At 46.8% G+C, this 20,900-nt stretch overlaps 1 protein-coding gene and 1 non-coding gene across 2 annotated transcripts in view; one reads left to right on the forward strand and one right to left on the reverse strand.

Annotated features, from left to right (window-relative positions):
* Positions 1 to 20,900, forward strand: part of MEGF6 (multiple EGF like domains 6) — a 463,693-nt gene that overhangs the window by 386,618 nt on the left and 56,175 nt on the right. Inside the window, exons 7-13 of the mRNA XM_019511651.1 lie at positions 6,086 to 6,211; positions 7,256 to 7,378; positions 8,806 to 8,928; positions 11,405 to 11,542; positions 17,547 to 17,669; positions 19,266 to 19,388; positions 20,475 to 20,642. Of these exons, the coding sequence (XP_019367196.1) occupies positions 6,086 to 6,211; positions 7,256 to 7,378; positions 8,806 to 8,928; positions 11,405 to 11,542; positions 17,547 to 17,669; positions 19,266 to 19,388; positions 20,475 to 20,642 (924 nt within the window). The remainder of the gene's footprint in view (positions 1 to 6,085; positions 6,212 to 7,255; positions 7,379 to 8,805; positions 8,929 to 11,404; positions 11,543 to 17,546; positions 17,670 to 19,265; positions 19,389 to 20,474; positions 20,643 to 20,900) is intronic.
* Positions 18,882 to 18,952, reverse strand: TRNAG-GCC. Its single transcript has one exon. It is a non-coding gene; the product is annotated as a tRNA-Gly (tRNA).

Below are 20,900 nucleotides of genomic sequence, written 5' to 3' on the forward strand. Positions count from 1 at the left end.
CCCCCCAATTTTTTCTTCCTCCACCTGTGCTCATGGGTCAGTAGAGGATTGGGCTCCAGGACTCTCCATCCATCACCTTTCTCCAGCACTAAACTCATGTTAGAGACAGGGAAGATGGAGGCGGTGTTGTTTTTTAAGTCTATGAAATATCATCTGTGGACAATCTGTCTAGTTTTAAATACAAGAATCCACATGATGCATGATCTGCCATGGAGTTTGGCAAGCTGGTCACAGAAACTTTTAGCTAGAAAAAGCAGCTGGGGATGGAAGTTTTCTCAATGTGGCTTTGTAAAAAACAAAACATTATTAAAACAAGACCAACAGAGAATTCTACTTGCCCTTATTTACTGTTCTGGGTGCTGTCCTCCAAAAGGAGACTGACGATTGGAAGGCCCTTCCTTAAATAAGAAAGGAGCAGCTGTTTTCTCTTTATCTTCTGCCATTTCCTCAATTACTATTCATTCCCATTGAATTAACCACGCCACTTCTTTAAGGTGGCACTCCTGGCCACCATTCCTCCTTAGTGTAATGTGGGCGGTTCGTAGTAAACGTAGTGTAATGTTATTGATTTGAACCCACAGCCAGTTTATCCCATAAAATCTGCATGCTGTATGTATAGCCAGTGGTGCCTGCCACCTCTTTTGTATATATGTCCTTTGCCAGAGAATGACTTCTGGTTCCTATTACTTGTGCTGGACTGGAATGTGCCTGGTATGGTTCATACAGATAGAACACTAGGGCTTCTTAGTCCACATATGCACTTGCAGAATTTACAATGCTCAGATGGAATTATTCGTCTTGAAAAATAATTCTACTAACATGACAAACTCTGCTTTGGGGAGGGAAAAAAAAGAGGGAACAAAATACTTGACATCTCCACTCTTTATCTTCTTTTTATTAATCCTTTTCAGACTTTTTCAGCTGGGATTTGTAGTAGGGAGTTCGACTCCCAAGTTTGCCAAACTTGGCTGTTTGGTTCCAGAGCAGCAGAAAAGTCATTACCAGTATGAGAAGGACCTTCTCTTAAATACACTAACAAAGGAGGACTTTCTGATTCAGGTGCTTGATCATGAGATACATAAGCTGCTTTTAGCTTGTTTATATCCAAGCCAGCCTGCTGGTAACTGGGTGGTCTTTGCCCACTGACGTTGGAAGGTATATGTGCTACATGCTGGAAATTTCAGTCCATCTCATATGAATTATCCCTCATAAAAAGCCAGTATTGCATCGTTACCCCATGATGGCCTGCCACAATGGATAAGCCAGGGGTGAACTGGGCTGTGGCACAATTTTACCTTGTCTGCTGCTTGAAGAGCCCTATTGAATGGGCTTTGGGAAGTTGGTACTGATGCTGTCCTGGAGGATTTACCTCTGCTTTCTCTGTCCTTTTAAAATTTTAGAAGATAAGAACTTTTTGTTTAGTGATGGTGGGTTACGAAGGCAATAAATTTCAGACTCGCACAAATAATTGCACACAGTGAGATTATTTTAGACATGAAATGATTTTGTTTATTAAACATTGGCCCTGTGTTTCTCCCGTATAAAGAAATATGCATGGATGCTGGAATTAGCATCATTTTAATTATTTTTTTAAAATGAGAATTGCAGCTACATTATTTGTGACAGCTTTGAATATATTTTTATTAAATATCTTAATGTATCAGAACATTTAAAACGGCCACCACCCAGATCTGTTATAAGGAAAGTCATGTAACTTTGACCTATCACTTTTCAATAATGGCAAATACTTCTGTTGCCTCTTTCCAAACTGAATAAAACAAAATCAGGAAAACTATAACATAGTTGGGCCATTCCTGCTCCAGCACTGAGCAGTATGCTGCAACATTTTGACCCAATTAAGTCAGTTTTATTCCCAAGAATGTTGTTTAGTTAACGAGAGGCTTATGTTTGCCTTGATGCTGAGGGAAGTTCAGACTGTTCTCTCTCAGGAAGGTCCTGTGCTCCGGTTGAAGGCAGACGTGTTGGGAGGATTGTTTGCAGGAAAAAACAATGCATTCTTGTGGCTTTCCATTTGCATGCTGGACCAAATGTCTCCCAAACAGTGAAGGCTATTTAGTTTTTCTGATGTTCTGTTACAAAGTGGAGCTGTTTAATAAAATTGTTTTTGGTACTGTTTGGATCTGCTTTGCTACAACAGAGACTGTGTGTTACAAATGACAGTGGGCAGAAAAAGGTGCAGATTACAGGGATTTAATTAGGAAGGTAAAGGAAAGGCATTGAAAAACTCGATGAAGCCTATTTCTATATAGAGCACATCTAAGCATAGGGGTCATTTTTCATCACTGAGAAGAAAAGCTGTGCTGTATTTGACTGACAGGTTTTTACAGTCATAGATGGCCATGTGGTATAACTTTATATCCTTTTTTTTTCCTGGACATACTCCTTTGGCCCTAGTTCCATCTCTTTATAACCCCTTCTGTAGAAGCTGGGATTTCTTATTTAAAAGTGAACTGTAAATAGCAGCATTTACTACCGCAGTATCTGCTGAATTCCCCTCTAATGTGGCTGAAGGAGCCAGCTTGGCGTTGGAGCCCACAAGGAGCAAGGCGTTGGCACTGATCCACAGCAGTCTAAGAACAGCACTCAGTGCATCCTCTTAAAAGGGGATGCAAGTGCTTCTCTGCAGGCAGGTATATAGGGTGCTTAACACCTCAACATAATGGAGACAGGCCAGCAACCTCTTTCTATATGGTTTGGTACCCTTGGTGTACTTTGCATGACATTGTAACCCTGCTTAACTCATCTCTTAGTCATGCACATGTGTTTTCCTATGAACCACTTTATGTATCCATCACATGGGCTTTGTGAGGTTTCAGCAATTAACATGTATTAAGCCCTTTGAGATCCAGAGATGAAAGGAGCTGTGATGTACAGTGTTGCGGTGACGGCACGCTGACTCAGTGCAGTATGACTACAAAATAACAGTCCTTAAAAGCCAGTGAGCTGGAGCCTCCAAGGTCTCCTTTCCTCTGTGGGACACACAAGGCAGCATGTGTTTTATATGAGGGAGTTTTTTAAGGGCTGAGAGACCTCCATGAAAAAGAGAGACTTTTCCTAGCATTCACTTTCTAATCTTGGGTGGTTAGTGATCCTCTGGAGGCTGCCCACAGGCATAGGATTACCTGAGCAGAGCTGGTGTGTGGACAGAGATTTTTCATTAAGGATTATGTTAGTTGTCTTATAAGTCTCTTCCCTGAAAGCACAGTGGATCGTTCTCCCAGTGAAGGACCAGGTTGGACGTGTTCAACCTTTGCCCAGCCTCTGGTATTCTTTGATGTTTATGGAAACTGTTTCTGGGCTTCCATTCCAGGATGTGTTTTTTTGGCTTGTCTGTACATGTCAGACTGGGAAGTGATGCTTCACATGCACTGTTGTGTACATGGGTGTTTTCACAGGACTGACACAATTTAAGGGAGTGTTTCTCAACTTTGCTGGAGAGACATTTTTCCTTAGAGTCACACCTTTGGGTAAGATCCTCCTTAAGAGTAGGTGGGTGTGACAGGGGTCCATCCCTGGGCCTGTCTAACATAGGTCTGATCCTCTGTCTCTGGGCTACCCACCCATCTATCTTTCCTGCCATGCCTTGATGTTACTCAGGTGGGAGGCTGCCCATTTACTACCTCAACACTAGGGGTTGCTATCCACTGCTCCAAACCTCCCCTACATGGTGGCCAACGCCTCGCAGATAGTATATAAATGTTGACCTGTGCCCTAAGGTGCTGGGGTCTGAGCACCCCCTGTCACTGGACCCCCCTGGCACTGGGGTCTGAGCACAGTAGTGTGCCCCAACGAGGCCCCCTCCTCCCCAAATAGCCTCAGCCCAGTCCAGCAGATAAAACAATAACATAAATACGAGCCCCTGGGCTACAACGTAATACAAGTCATACAAGCCACACGCTGGCTCCTTGAAAACTCCGAACTGTTCCTCACGTATTGAGCACCCCCCAGCTCTGGGTGCCTTGTAAACTCCTGGAGCTTCATTAGCCACAGCAACAGTCTGGCCAGCAGCCACAGTGTTCCTGAGTAGTTTTGCTGTTTAGGAGCTCTCTTTCCCTGGCCGCTTGCCAGAGACCTCCCCCTATCAACCTAGGCCGTGGGGTTTATATGTGCCCAGAGGCCTATCCCCTTCCTGTCAACTGACCAGGCTGGGTGGTTGGGCTATTAGACCCTACCCTCCTGGTGCTTGATGTTCCTGTAGACTCGGGTGTTAAAGGGGCAACCCTGCCTCTTAGTAACAGGGCTAAGGTTCCCTGTTACAGTGGGCTAGCACAAGGTCTAAAGCAGGGGTGCTCAACTTCCAGCCTGCAGGCCAAATCTGGCCTGCAGAGCCATGATTTCCAGCCCACAGGGCTCCCCACAGGTCAGGAAATTTGGCAGTGGGAAAGCAGTGGCAATCAATATGGTCATCCTCCCATGCTGCCAAATTCCTAAAAGCTGGTTGAGTGTGGGAAATGCTCCCCCACACTGCTCCCTGCAGCTGGATCAAGGCTGGGCCCATGCCCCCTGTCCACCTGCGGCTTGATCAGGGCACAGTGAAGCCCTTTTTTCTTTCAACAGGGCTGGGTTGGGACCAGGCTGCCTTCCCTTGCCCCTGACCCCCACATGAAGTCCCACCATGACCGCTTCAGGTGCCAGACCAGGGGCACCATCCAGATCCGGCCTATGGGCAAATCAGCCACTGCTCATCTGGTCCATCAGCGAAAAAGTTTGAGCACCACTGGTCTAAAGTAATGGTTTCTTCTCTGTTTCCTGTTTCAGATCTCTCCTGGGAATGACAAGAAGTCAAAGCCAGTGACTTTTTTTTAAATTTTTGGTGCTGGTATGATCTCAGCATATTAACTAGAGATGCAAGGCCCACCTCTCAATTGAGTGGCCAGAGGAACATGCTGTTACACTTAGGAACAGGCTAGTGCAGGAATTTCAGGGATGCAGCCTGACTCTGTTGGTTGAAAAACCTTTGGGCACCTGCAGGGCTCAGTAGCATGGCGGGTGAGAGAACTTGAGTATTGTATTCTCAGTCCTCTGTGCTAACTCCTAGATGGGCATCCCTGCCAGCACCTCTCTCTCTAAGATCTGTTGCAGGTATGAAGAAGATACTAGATGTCTATGACAGGGATAACACCAGCTCTAATGTAAACCAGGGAATTAGCCCAAGCCCCCAGGATGCCATGCAGAAGTTATGTGCAAGTGTACAGCACATGGCTTTGAGTATGTCTGCTGAGGTGTTCCCAGCGGGGCTGCAGTGTAACCATGGGGCCTTGCCCTGTGTCTTCAGGGGGCCTGTTGGGTGGCTGCAAGCCAGAAAGTTAATTTTCCATATCATTTTGTCACGAGAGCATGCTTGAGTCCCCCCAGGCCATCATTCATTGTAAACAGTCACGATTACCCGGAGCTAGCATGGCTGTTGAGTCTGCAGCCAGTGTCTTTTGAATACAATTACAAGAATTTCCATGGTAAACAAACAGTGCACAGACCCTGCCCTCTCACCCTGGCACCTGCTCGGAAGGGATTAGTGGCTGTAAAGCAAACATGCTTGTCATTCCCTCCCCTCCCACATAGCTTTCCGAGTTGAGTTTTGGATTATGTAACTCAAGCCAGAAACTGCATGACCTGTGTTCCTCTCCCCGTGGGAGCAGCCGGGAGCAGCCAGGAGCAGGACTGGGAGCTCTGATTTCTTGCAGACAGGGTTTTCATGGTGCTGACTCACACTTTTCAACAGGGCTTCTCCTATCATCAAAGAATAATGTCCCACATTTGGTGGGCTGCTTCGGATGTCTTTCTTGCACAATGCTGTGCTGTGTACATGGTCTGTCAATATCAAAACATATACCGGTAATGAAGGAAACTTGCGGTTATAGGTGCAGTTTAAACATTCCCCATGAACTGCCCCACTTGCCCTTGGGCTGAATATGCTGCAGAGGCTAGAATTTCCATTAGCCAGTCTGATTCCTGCTCTGTTACAGGAGTTTGTGTATTTGGCCCTAGTTCTTGGCAAGCAGTCTTTCATCCATTTTTCTACAGCCCTTCTTTAACTGTGTTACTATCTTGTCCCTTTTTCTGCTAGCCGTGAACACCTGTGCTGTCAACAATGGTGGCTGTGAGCACAATTGTCTGCAGCTGGCGTTAACTCAACACCGGTGCCAATGCCGGCACAACTATCAGCTGAAGGAGGATGGCAAGCATTGTATCTGTGAGTCTCCCCTGGGCTCTGGGGGTGAATTAGGAATGGAGAAGCACTGCCCTCCCCCTTTTCTCATTGCTTTTCTAAGCTTTGGAGCACAGCCAGAGCAGAGCCTGTGGGAGCTTCGCTAAAGGAGGGAGTCAGGCACAAAATGGTTAATGATAACTAGGTGACTAGCCTATGTATCTAACTAAACAGAAACCATCAGGATGCCTCAGTTGCCTGCTCCAATGTTGAGCATATCAGAAAGGTGAAACTCTCCAGTAGGAAATAGTGCCAATTCTGCATGCTATATTGCCGGGGACCTCTTCTGGGGATTGTTTTGGAAGCTGAGGAAGAGCAGGAAGAGCCCAGCCAAACATAGTGAAACTGCTTCAGGCCACATGCTCCTGAGCACACTATAGGGCAGCAGTCTCCATCAGCGAAACAGGAACCCTTCCTCTCTCCTCTGGCCATCAGACCATCCCCGGCAATTATGTCCTGTTCTCTCCATGGGGCGAGAAGGGGCAATGCTGGAAGTCAGAAGGAGGAGGAGTCCAAGCATCTTGCTGACGGTAGTTGGCATGCAAGCTGTGAAGGGAAAGGTTTGGGCTGTGGGGCTCCTCAGGAAATAGGCCTATCTGGGATGTTAAAAATAGAGTGTCTGGGCAGATTTCTCAGTTGTGTGTCTGCCTGGCCCCTGGCATGGGTCAGAAATGGGTCAGATCCCTGGGGAAAGCCGTTGAAAGGAGCTGGCCCTGCTCTTCCCCCCCTGCTGGGCTCTCTGGCTGTGCTTGTGCCAGCACTTCTCTGGAAAGGCTCCAGCTAGCTCAGTACATTGCTTTTCCAGGAACTCATAGTGCATCCCTTGCCTTTTAGCTTGAGACAGAAGCTCCAAGCCCTGAATACTCATCTCGTTAATAAAGGCTCTGCAGGCATAACCTCTGGTGTCCTGGCCTCATTACTCCTGATTGCATTTGGTCTCCCCATACCTCTCCCTGAGGCTGCAGTTGGGTATGGTGGAGGTTATTCTGGGCAGGTATGCAATGAGGTTGTTTTGCTCTGTCTCTGCAGTGAAGAGCCCATGTGCTGATCGAAATGGAGGCTGCATGCACAAATGCCAGAATCACCATGGCATGGCACACTGTGAGTGCCACCCTGGCTACCAGCTGGCAGCTGACAACAAGGCCTGTGAAGGTACAGTACCCACACCATGGGGAGATCTGAAGCCCTCCCTCTCCCTTCTCTTAAAGACCCTCAAGGTAGGGGAGAGCACCACCTCCCTTGGAAGCCCATTTCAAATTTTGGCCACCCGTACCATAAAGAAGATTTTCCTAGCCTTAATCAGCTCTGTGTCAGTTTGTGACCATTGTTCCTTGTTACCCCAAGAGGCATCCTGGTGAACAGAGCATCTCTGATCCATTACTGCATTCCCCTAATGAATTTCTAGGCAGCCACAAGATCACCTCTCAGCCTTCTCTTGTGGAGGCTGAAGAGGTCCAGGTCCATCAGTGTCTCCTCATAGGGCTTGTTCTGTAAGCCCCTAACCATATGAGTGGCTCTCCTCTGGACCCTCTCGAGTCTATCAACAACCTTCTTGAACTACGGTGCCCAAAACTGGATGCAGTACTCCAACTGCGGTCTGACCAATGCCCCGTAGAGGGGAAGTATCACCTCCTTGGATCTATTTGTCATGCATGTGCTGATGCATGATAAAGTACGGTTAGCTCTGCTGATGATTTCATCACACTGACGACTCATGTTCATCTTGGAGTCCACTAATCGGTAGTTGAATGTTTGTCAGCCTCTTCCCCCAGTTACAGAACTTCAAGTTAACCACTGATAGGGGCATTTTCTGCTTTTACCTAATAGAAGATCCAGGAGCGCAGACGGAAGTGACAGTTTTTGCCCAATGTGGCCACAGGAAGTGATCTACAGCTGTGACCAAACACAAGTGTATAGCTGCAGACTGCTTCAAAAATGTCCAATCAGGCTAAAATCTGAACCCTCATTGCATGAGGGTTCAGATGAAGGTGTTTCAAAACAAAAGTGTCTTCTGTAACTTGTGTCTGCCTGCCTGCCAACCTCCAAGTTGTTTTCTGAATGGGAGGGGGGAAGGGAGCAGAGGGACTTAGGTCTGGCATTTTTTCAGCCCCTGCTGGAGGGTGGAGCAGGTGTATTGGAGCCCTCCCAAATGGGGACGGGGTCCAATTTACCCAGCCCACCCTCCAGCACCATCTGGGAAATCTTTTGAATGAGCTTCCTCTTCTCCCTTTCCCCCCTCCCGTTCTGAAAACAGGGCAGACTGACAGGGAGAAGGGGCCATTGCTAAGGGAAACCAACTGCAGCTTGTAGCCAGCAACTAGATTCCCCTCCAGCCTTGGAACCAGGAGTGAACTTCTGTTTGATTGGGGGATCGCTGTAACTCAGAGCACTTCCTGCAAAGCATTTTGAGTTACAGCGGGAAGCTGCACTTCTGTCTGCGCCCTAGGAGACCAGGTACAGAGAATCCTGCAAATTCCACCCTTGAGGACTCTGAAATGCAGGCAGCCATGCTCTCTGGGGAGCATTTTCCTGACAGAGCTTGCTAGCTGGGTGTGCTGACTGCCTGTTTTCTCTTGCAGATGTGAACGAGTGTGCAGCTGGACTGGCCATGTGTGCACACAGCTGTCTCAACACTCGGGGCTCCTTCAAATGCACTTGTAACCCTGGGTATGAGCTGGGAGCAGATGGCAAACAGTGCTACAGTAAGTATATATTGTCCTGAAGGAGCCTCTTGCCCTCAGGCAACCTGGAGAGAGCTCTTTGCTTATAAGGGTTCAGGCGGGAAAGAAGCAGCACTGAGATGACCCCTGGGACTGACAGACTTTCATGTTTTATTACTCCATAGCAGCTGATACAATGAGCATTACTGGCATTCCCGCTGGTCCATTTCCCAGGATGTTAATGTGACTGTTGTTCCCCCACCCAAGAAGAAGCTATGCCAGGTCCTTAAAGGGCTGGTGCTGCTGGCTGCAGTGAGGGGGAGCTGCTGGAAAGTAGCAAGCCAAATTTTGCTCTTGGCTACCCCTGAAGGGATAATCAAGGAGCTGCAGAGCTGTAATTGGAGGTAGGACTTGACCTCACATGGTTCATTTAGCTCCATCCAGGGATGAAACAAATGTAGGTTTATCCTTCCATCTTTCCCAGTCCTGCTGCTAAGGCACTCACTGCTAATCTTAGACTAAAAACAGATGTCACATTTCTCTGGGAACAAAGACTTTCGTTCTGGGATTGTACAGACATACAACTCCATTGTCCCGTGTTACATCCCTGTGAAGTACCAATATAACACTTTTTCTCCTGGCCAATCAGAGTTAATTTGAGGTAATTGCCATTTAATATGCCTGTGTAAATAACTGTCCTGTTCCTGTTTTGATGCAAGTCAAAGCCCAGGACAGTCAGATCCCAATAAACCCAACAACTGCTTTAAGCCTTGGTGTTCACATTAAACTTGACTTAAGAAGAAATCAAGTCGAACTGACAGGGTCTGGCAGCGATATGCAGTGCAGGGCTGAAGCTGTATCCCACTGAAGCCCTGAGATAAGACTTATTTCCCCCCAAGTAGCACAGCTTATTGAAGCCTGCAGATCGTATAAAGATATTTCTCTTAACATGATTGTTTTGTATTAAACAAGCAAGGTTCCCTCCTCTCTTGGACAGAGATGAGAAATGAAGTCAGCTAGGTTTATAGAGCATCATTTCAGGAAGCCAAACATGAGCCTGAGAGCGGTAGATCTCTGTGAAGGGCTAACTGAAGGTTGTAACTGCTCTGGCAAAGGTGGCCAGTCTCTTCTTGGCTTCTGCTGCTCACTGGTCTGCAGGTGGCTTTGGTACATGTGGGAGATTTTCTAAGCCCAGAGCTTTTAGTCAGGTTTGTTTGTTGGTAAAAGATCCAAGACTCTGGACCAGGTAGTCTAAATCAGTGCCTTCCCCACATTCCCTGCACTTGCTGGCATCAGCTACTGCTGCTGTGCTGTGAAATGGCCACCTCTCCAAGTGAGAGGATGTCTCACCCTCTGCACCTGCCTCCATGAGGCTGTGGCTTCTTCCTGAGACAAAGGCCCCAATTTGATGATTTTTATAGTATTAATTTTCTTCAAGCCTCCTTGTTAGGTGCCTCAGAAGCAGGGACTTGCCTTCCCTAACACTCTGATTGCTTTACTGTGGTAACAGAGACAGGAGTGCAATGTTCTCCAACTCACTTTCCCCTGTAATCCTCCAGAGACCAGAGTGCAAGGCAGATCTGCTCTCCTCACTGGGGCATGCCCAGAGGGACACAGCATTTGTGGGCCACATGTTCCTGCTGATCTCACCTGCTCAGGATACTACCAGGGCTTCACAAAAACACCCAACTGTGTTTCATGCAGTAAAAATAGGAATTTGTTTTTAGGAAGCACAGAACAGAGCCAAGGGCCTTGCAGGCACAAGTCCTTTTGTGCTTAAGGAAACTTAAATAACCAGCTTTATTTTAAAGGACATGATTAATAATCTTTGTATCAGCCATAGACTCCTCAGTTGAAACTTCTTTATACTCTGGCAAAAGCCTTGTGTATCTGTTTGCATCTAATGCTTCTTCCAGCATGTCAGGCACTGGGTCCAGCTCCTGTAGCTGTAGGGATCTAAGTGTTTCTGTCATTAGCTCTGTGCTGCTGTTCCCATTTCTAGTTGTCATCAAAACTTGATGTGCTGAAACAAGGAAGGTATGGGTCTAACTTCTGGCTGGCAGCATGTACTGGAGCATAGCAGAAATCAGGAGCCAGTGATGGGACCAAGTAGTGGGCTCAATCTGCCCATGCCCAGGTCTGTCCAAAAGGTGATGCAGAGACCGCTCCACATCACAGCTCTGCACAGATAACGGGGCCTGGCCTGGCACAGGGAGGGCTGTATGTTTGTGTGTTGCTCCCTTTGCTGGAAGTGGATCCAGGCACAGCTAGTCTTATTCCTCGTCCTTTGCAGGTTATTTCCATTCTCATGATTCCTGGGGCCCATGTTTAGACAGATATATTTTGTACACATGTTAAGACCGGCTTGGTTTCAGTTGCTAGTGCCCAGCAGTAGGTCTCCATCAGACTGTGGCACAATGGACCTGTGATGGATATGTCTCAGTCATGATCCTGGGACAAATGCAGTGCTACAGAGTGCTGCATATGTACTCATGCAGCCTGTCTATCTGCTCTCCAGGGATAGAGATGGAGATCGTGAATAGCTGTGAGGCCAACAATGGTGGATGTTCCCATCTTTGCCGTCACACCAGCTCTGGTCCAGAGTGCACCTGTAACTTTGGTTACCAACTCGATGAAGATCAAAAAACTTGCATTGGTAAGGAGCAGAGAAGTCGCTGTTGTTTGTATCACGTAGAAAGCCCTGATCAAGGACCAACCTCCACTATGTAAGGGAATGCTTTTCTTCCAGTCATGAACACTCTTTCCATCTTCAAGCAATAGCTTTAACCTCATATGTAATCTTTTCGGGGCCAGGCAGACCCACACACTTGTTTTCCTTCTGCTTGTGCCACTGGCTGTAGTGGGGGAAGGATTTATCAAGAGCTGTTGGAAAGCAGGGGCTGGGCGTGTGTCATGTATGTTTAACTGGGAGCCAATTTGTGGAGCCAAGAACATACTCCATGGAAGACAGAACCCCAAAGCAAAGTAACCTAAAGCTGCCAGAGCAGCAAGGGTGACAAAAAGCTGATGGAGTTTTAATGAGAAATTATTTTGCACCCAGGAATGCAATAAGAACACCCCGAATATAATCACAGCTGCACCCATTCCAGCAGCAGGTACTTCCTCTCATGCCTCCGCCACCCCTACAGCTCTCACATATACATATCAGCCCAGCATTTTCACAGTCACATCTGGACTGCACAAAGCACTCTGACATCTGAGAATACTTGTGAACCACAAAACTACCTGGCTAAGAGTGCTCGGGGTGGCTGTACCTTCTCTCTCGTGCTGTCCTTGGGAAGCAAGTATTTCCTACTCGGGTGCACAGGTTTCCTTACTTCTGAGCTGGAAGGGAACTAGCCTGTCCTGGGAGCCCCCCCTGTGTGGCATCCCTGTGTGGCTTGTTTCAGGTACCCAAAATACGGTGCTGGAATGGATGAGCAGAGGAGTGTTGCCTCTTGTGAACTGTGTCTATGGCAGCAGCAATGAAACAATTGACCAACAATCTCAGTGAGATGGATTGGCTGCCAGCTGCAAGCAATCTATAACATAGCTCCATCTGATTGTGGGAGGGAAGTATTCATACACCGGGTAGGAAGAAACTGCAGCTTGAGCCCCCTCTTCATAAATGCCATAATCCTGATGTATGCATTTCACTTCAGACTGCATAGTTTTGTGTCCCATGTGGCAATTAACCTCATCAGGAATGTGTCATGCTCATGAGGCAGGCATTTCCTGAAGCAGGAACAAGGACTGCATAGCTTACTTGGGCACTGGTTTGAATAGCTGTATACTAGGAGTGCAGATCTGGCTGTGTCCTTGTCTCAGTCCTGCAGCTCATCTGCAGAGAGGGGTTAAGAAGCGCTAATGAGGCCACATCAGATCTATCATATGCATAGAGCTGTGGGTTTCTAAATAGAGCAAAAAAAGGGATAAGACTTGTTTTGCCCTGAAGGAGAGAATGTTATCTGCTTTCTATTGAAATGGAAAAGGACAGTAGTGATGAGGTGATGGGCAATCACCCAGGGCCTACGGACGGATTTTCATTTTTGGTACAAAGTGCTGCCTGGCTGTGCAACTGAGCCTTAGGATCATTTCCCCTTTACAAAACCACCAATAACAAACAGAATAACACGCCCCACCAGGCAGGGTTACAATATTTCCAGTTCCAAAAAATAGGACACCTTTCAGAGGGACTTCTCACTCCCCACCCACAGGCAGAGGGACTCTGCCAGTGCCACTCACTCCTGACCCACAGACCCCTGACCCTGCTGGTGCCCCTCACTCCAGACCCGCAGCCCCCTATCCCTGTTGGTGCCCCTCACTCCCAACCTGCAGCCCCCTGGCCCTGCCAGTGCCCCTCACTCCTGACCTGCAGTTCCCCCACTCCCACATTCCCCCTAACCCTTCTGGAAGGGGCCCCCAGCTGCACCGGTCCCTACCAGGCCAGAGTGCAGCAACTCCAATTCAGGCAGGCGGCAGCGGAATGAGTCTGGCCCTGATGCAAGCGGGAGGGTATAAATGATGCCGTGACACCTGCCCACCCTGGGCTGGGGCTCCAGCGCTGCACCAGGTAGCGCTGGCCACATCCCTCCAGGCAGCATCTCCTGATCAGCCCAGCCCCACAAGTATGGGCACTGGATCCTGTGCCTCCGGCCTGGTGCCAGAGCTTCTTGCTGCCATCAAAGGGCCCCCCCACCCTCTACCCTTACTGGATGGGCAAGTGCCTGCCCCCCATCCCTGTGCCCTGCCACAGCCCTGGCACTTGGACACCTTTCTCCAGTGCCAGCAGGCACCAGGCCCCCTCACACACCCATCCCCTCCACAAATCCCTGCCTCCCGACACACCCTGACAGTCCCCAACCTCTGACCCCTACCCCCCACAGATTTACCTGCATCCAGCTGCCGAGGCTGCTCCCATGATGCTGCCTGGCTGCAAGCTGGCCACATATGTGTGCACGTGCAGATGCACATGTACCCGCTACCTCCAATCGCCCTCCCCGTGCTTCTGGCAGCGGAGCAAAGCAAAATCCTGGACATTGGTTCATATTTCAAAAAACCACCCAGACAGAGATTGCAGGGTCCAAAAAGAGGACATGTCTGGGAAAACCCAGATGTATCGTAACCCTAGTTTAACTCTCCATAAAATAAGACATACTGGACAAGCCAGCTTGTTTGGCACTGGCTCTGGCTCTCTGACAGATGATCAAGTGGAAGCTCTCTCAGAGTAGCTGTAGGCATTTCTGTAGAGGTTTCAGGAGGTAATCATAGCATCGGGCAATAAAGCATGGGCCAGGCATTTATGAGCCTGCTGGGCAAAGCTCTTCTCAGCCCTTCTGTTTGGCATGAAACCCAGATTGCTTGCTGCAGACCTGACAAGCACTACTTGCTTTCTGTCGCATATTAATCTACTAAAGTAATCCTCTCTGTTTCCAGCTCTCACCCAGGTATAGGAAAGCCCTTAAGCAATCCTCTTGTGGAGTGTGCAGACCAAGTTGCAGAGCATAAGGGTCTGATATTTTAGTTCATTGGAGCAATGGGTACTCAGTGGGCACATCTACATGTGCACCTCAATGTGCAGTAGCCTATATTACCGCACATAAAAGCAGCGTGTAAAAAAGCTGTGCGATTACACTAATGCTCAGTTAAATAGGCTACTGTGCATTAAGTGTCACCTAAAAATTTGTTCTATTGTGCATTAGTGCAGCCTAATGCATATTAATTTAGTACCTCACATTCGAGGTACTAAATTTAATGTGCATTAGGAAAAGCGCATTAATGCACCTGTAGATGTGCTCAGTGTGTCTGAAAATTAGTCTTTTATGAACCCTGAGGTCACACAAGGAATCAGTGAGGGACCTTGGAAGAGAACCACACAATTCTCACACTGTGCCCTTCTACCCAACCACTAAACCAGCTTCTTTTCTAGTTTACTTTCTGTTATGAATATTCAGTCCCTTCCTCACTAGGGTGGATTCACACCTTGTCTTTAAAGATAAACAACAAAACCTTTTTAAGGTATCCAGGTTGTAGTCATATTGGTCTAGAGGAAAAAGCAATCAGGGCTCATGGTAGAGGTGATATCTTTTATTAGACCCACAAGATTTTTTCAAAAATCTTCTTGATGTAATACAGGGGCGGGCAATTATTTTGGGCAGAGGGCTGCTTACTGAGTTTTGGCAAGCCATCGAGGGCCACATGACAGGAAGCCCAGAGCAGGTTAATATTAATTTTCTAAATTTTTTAGGGGCCCTGCAGGCCAGATAGAATGGCTTGGTGGGCTGCATCCAGCTCCCAGGCTGCATTTTGCCTGCCCCTGGGCTAATAAAAGATATCACCTCTACCATGAGCATAGACAGAAGAGGTGGGGTGGCTAATGGGGCTCAGATTCCCCAAACAGTGGGCAGCAGCAGACATAGCTTTAGGGCAGCCTGGCCACGGGCTGCTGCACCAGGGGGGAGGGGCAGGCACACTCAGATACCCTGCACACTCGCAGCCGGCCCAGTTGCACGCAGGCAGGTAAATTTCTTTTAATTTTCTTTCTGTATCACCCTGGGCTTGGGGAGGAGTCAGGGCAGATCGAGACCTCCACAGTGCAGGAGAGAGCAGAGTAAGAGCAGGGAGAAGCCTTGCCACTGCCCCACTCCCTGCTGCACTGTGGGGATTGTTCCAGGAGCCAGCCTGGCCGGAGCCCCATTCACTGTGAATGGAGCCCCGGCTGGGCCAGGTCGTGGGACAGTCAGAGCCTGGTGACTCATCTAGGGGCACAGGTGGGCAGCTCCCATCTCTGTGTGCACCACTGGGGGCCAGAGGGGGAATAGGGAGTTCCACCATCCTCTCGGCTCCACTGTGCCATGTTCCTCCCCCGCCGAAATTTTTTTCTTCTTCCGCCTATGACCATGAGCCCTGAAAACCTTTTTAAACCATTCCCAAAATATTTAACAGTAGTGTAAGAATGATATTGTAGCCATCATGGCCCATAAATTATGAGAGGGAAGGATTTTGTAGGATGAGATCTTTTATTGGATCAACTATGTAGCTGGGATAAAGTTAGATGAACTGTCAAATGCAAGACATTCTTCATCAGGTCTCTGATCACAGGACGCTGCGGTGCTTGGCTTCCTGTAAGCAGGGACCTGATGAAGAATGTCTTGCACTTGAAAGCTTGTCTAACTTTATCCCAACTACATAGTTGGTTCAATAAAAGTGATCTCCCTAAGCATGGGCAAATCTAGGATTTTGAAAAAGGGTGCAAATGGTGTGGCACATCATCCCGTATAAAACAACACATATTTTTCTCCTGTTAAAGAGAAGCTAGAAGCTTTACTTGTATGGTAGGGCTTAGTACTATATTATTCAGTTTAAGATCAAAGCAAAAAGCAAATATTGGAATGTGCACTAATTTCCTAGAGTATATATAAATTTTAAAAAAATGAAGCATAGGCAAAAGTAGTCCCAGAATGTTGTATCATGAATGCTGTAGTCATTATAGTTAAAGTTACATCTCTTATTCAGTTTCATAAAACAAAATCTAGCATTCTTGAGGATCTTGACAATGCCTCCAATACTTCCCTGTCAGTTATTTTTACACCTGAGTTAATATTACTGTGCCCCAGTTAAGGTTCTTAAGTAGAGTTAAACAGTCTGCAGGGCTGTAAAATAGAAAAGAGACATTACCAGGAAGGGCTGCAGAAGAAAGGATAATTTGAATAGTGAAACATCAGGACCATTAAAAAGGCGAGAGGGATGTTAACACTTGTGGAGTGGAGAGAGATTAACAGGAATCAGGGAGATGATAGAAGTCAATTGGCTCTCTCAGCACTACCTGACTAGAAATGCAGCTGCCCCTCTCAGGCCTTTGGTTTTAAAGTTTGGGTAAAGCAGGAATTAAAGGGTAGGGGAGGTGCAACTGCACCACTGCCCCTCCCCCCGATCATAAGAAATCCTTACCTCTTGCAGACTATTTAAGACTTAGTTGAGAAACAGAAGGCTCTTGGAGAGATACAACAGATGGAGAATCCAGATGGAACATGGCATCTCTAACAGATTTGACTCTTTCTTTCTCTTCCTTACCTGTGGCCTCTAGGGCTCAGGATTGTTGGCCTGACCCACTGCACCTCCTACTCTGTTGTGGGTTGGTGTGAAGCAGGGGCATTTACTCAGCACTTTCTGGGTCAGGGAAGGGGAAAGTAGGACACAGTTTCTGTTTTAGACTGTATTCTTTGCTAATTCCTGATTTTTATTTTTTTTTTGCAAAAATATTTATTCCTACAGATCTATCTATCTATCTATCTAGATACACACACATGCCTGTACCTCTCCCAACTTGCCTAGTGACCAATATAGGTCACTTGGCAGGTCAAAACACACTTTTACAATCACACCATTCTCATTCCAGTTACACTAACTGCACTGTGCAGCCATATACCTACACACCCCATGGCCCCATGCCTGTAGTTTCTGGGTCTAATTTTGGATCTCAGAGCCTTTTGTGTGACTGATGTTTTGCAGGTTGCCTTTAAGCAAAACCACGGGCCAGAGAATAGAGCTATGTCAGCTAAACTGCAACTGGAAAGGTGTTAACAAATACACGTGTCAGCTTTCCTTGACACTTTCTGCAACTCCCACTAACCAATGTCCTCTGTTTTTGTTTTATTTAGATATTGATGAATGTGAAAGTGGCTCCCATTGTTGTCAGCAGGACTGCAGCAATTCTCCTGGTGGCTATGAATGCGTTTGCTCTGCTGGCTACAGGCTCCACACTAATGGCTGTGGCTGTGATGGTAAGCACCAATACCTGAGAGACCACGGGCGAGAAAGGCACTAGCCCCAGCTCTGTTTCATCCTTTCTTCCTCTTGCTTTGGGTTTATCGTTATGGTAAATTAATGATAACTGCTGAGTGGGATCTGGGAGCTTGTTTTTATCAGTTTGTCTTAGATTTTTAGGAGGAAGAGAAAAACCAAACATGTGAACCAGACCCAAATTAGCTGCTCTATAAAATCAACTAAAGAACATTAACAAGCATTACTAGCAAAGCTTGAATCCTGCCTAGAAGTTTCCAAAGATCAGGAATGTTAGTTTGGGCCCATATCTACCAATGATTCATGGAACTGTCATTTTCTATTGCATGGAAATGGATAATATTCTTAATAATTTTGGCACCGAAGTGGCCTGGGCAAGTACCTGTGTGACCATATAAAAACATAAATGGGACGAGCATGACTCATGCAAACTCTTAAGTGAAAAAGTATGTTGTCCTTCCAAATAACCCTAAAGGGCTTGGCATTTCTTCCAATTATTTCCTCCTAGCTAATGTCAGCTTTCCCATTAGTTCTGTATGAATAGCTCATTTAGCCAGTGAGTACAGTAAGCAGGTGTAATGTGGGGGGTTTGCACTTCCTGATTATACCCTGGTTTGTCTTGAGCATAGTTGTTCAACACCATTGATGTTACCAACTAAAAGAGTATCCAATTAGCCCAGTACCTTCAGGCTGGGAAATGGTGGAACTGATTATTAAAACTCATTGTCAAACAACTGTGGTTCACTTGTCACAAGCTTTGTTCATTTTAAAAGAAATATCCATAGTGTTTACAGAAGTTTAGGGCTGGAAGGGACCTCATGAGATCATCAGACCCAGCCCCCCTGCTCTGCGCAGGAAAGACTGCTGGGCAAAAATAATCCCAGCAAGGCATGCATTCAGTCTCCTTTTGAAGATATCCAGGGTAGATGCCTGCACCACTCCCTCTGGGAGTCTATGCCAGAGTCTGGGCACATGAACCATGAAGAAGTTTTTTCTTCACATCCAGTCTGAGATGCTCTTCTAGGAGTTTATGACTGTTGCTCCTAGTTTTCACTTGGGGCATTTGGTGAGCAGCTGTTCACCTAGCCCCTGATATATTTGTAAGTTGAGATATTAAGGAATGAGGGAAAGTTACAAGTGAGTATCTTTGTAAAGGACTACCTTCAGCTGCAAAGGTATGCACCTATAGCACCTGCATTGGCTGGGAATTGAACCCAGGTCTCCTGCATGGCAAGCAGGAATTCTACCATTGAACCACCAATGCTTGATGTTTTGCCTGTCTAGAGCAGAGAGAAATTAAGAGGATATCTGTTTGTGGGCAACTGGAGAGTAAATAAAATACTTCAGGTAGGAGGAATGGCCAGTATCAATCCATCCTAAGGCATGGTGAAAACAAGACTCCAGTCCCCAGAGCCATCAGCCTACACTTCTCCTCGGCACAAAGTTCCTTTCAATTTTGAAAGAAATAGTGAGACTTGCCATTGGCCTCTGAGTTTTAGGTGGCCCTTGGTGTCTGAGCTGTGCCAATTCCTCCTCATATCTGAACCTACAAAAATATTCCCTTTTGTGGCTTTTAGATGTGGATGAGTGCTCCTCAAACAATGGTGGGTGTGAACATACCTGTCAGAATCAGGTAGGTTCTTTCCAGTGCAGCTGCCAGATTGGCTACAAGTTGGATGAAGACCGGAGGAGCTGTATTTGTAAGTGGCATCTCATTTTCTAGAGATAATTAGGGAATGATACAAAGTGCGAATGCACACACTCTTTCTCGCCCTTTTCTCTCCTTTGCACTGCTTTCACTTTGCGTAATCCAGGGGCTATCACTGTAGAGAGGTCTGAAGTGAGATTTCTGAAGCAGTGTAGGGGATTTAGACACATGCCTTCCATTAGCAATGCATGCTTATGCCCGTATTGACTGCTTTGCGTGCATGCCATAGCAGAAATGTAACCCCATTTTCAAACCCTTTGGAGCTGTGGAGAAAGCCATCATTCTTGACATCAGCTGCTCCTGTGAAGCTTCTGCAGTTTACAAAGACATCAAGAAAACTATTTCCTTGCTGTCATGAATCTTACCTGCTACCAGGGCCCTCGGGGTTGAGATTTTCAAACCAGTCTGTAGGATTTGGGCACACACTGAGGTGGTAGCTGGCTTTAGAGGATTTTCTCTTTGCTATATGGTGGTGCAGGTCCTGGTAGCAGCTGAAATGCTGTGCAGAGGCCAGAAAAGGTTGGGAAAACAGTTAGCAAGCATGAGATGGACTGCCAAGCACCTTGAAGTTTAATTTTAGCCAACCCATTTTCACTTCACTTTCTGAAAGAAACAAATTTTATTGGATATTTCAAGGTGGTTGTATTTGGGTTATAAAAAGTAAATTAACAGAGTAAAAGTGACTTTGCAGCTGCTCAAAATAGCTGTCAGACTGTTTAACTTAGCTGTCTCCTGGCAAATCAGCTCTCCTTGTAAATATATAAAATATTAGCTTTTTCTTTAGATTTTCTAAGGTATTTGGATGATAGGAATGATGTGGGTTTCTAGACTAACTGAAATGAACATGGGAGAGAGAGGAGAAATGGGAGAAGTAGAAAGAAGGAAGGAATAAATCACATTCCTCAATTTCTCCCAAATTTTGCCTGTAGATCACAGGAAAAAAGAGTGCCTCTTTAAAGCACAGATCTTCTGCTGTTTCCCTAGTGTAGTTTTTCTCCAGTTCATCACTCCTTCCCTCCTGTCTGGGCCTCTCCTGTTTGACTCGTGATGTGGATAGAACTGTTTGCTGTTTCTCCAGCTCTAGGTGACTCCATAGAGGTTCTGGATGGTCAGCGCCTCGTGATGTACCCTCTCCCTCATGTCGCCGTCCTGCGTGATGAACTCACACAGCTCTTTGAGGAGGACTATGAGTATGAGGAAGAAGAGATGGAAGCAAGAGGAGAGCACACGCTTTCAGAAAAATTTGGTGGGCAGCAAAGCTATGTGACAAATCACTTCATCGATGCCCTTAGTAGAATTAGCACATTTGGGGCCAAGTTACATGTTCAACATTCAGGTGACTGTATCTGCACAGAGACTGCATTACCGTGAACAGTGTGGGGAAAGCAGTTTCTATTTAACCCACAGGTTGGGGAGCTGAGCTCAACTGGCATTGACTAATAGTTGCTTGTAAGTGGAAAACTAGACCCCCCCCTTTGTTCTACAGATACCATCAATTATATTA

The sequence above is a fragment of the Gavialis gangeticus genome, unplaced genomic scaffold (assembly GCF_001723915.1).
Source record: "Gavialis gangeticus isolate Ggan-Ray unplaced genomic scaffold, GavGan_comp1, whole genome shotgun sequence".
Lineage (NCBI taxonomy): Eukaryota > Metazoa > Chordata > Crocodylia > Gavialidae > Gavialis > Gavialis gangeticus.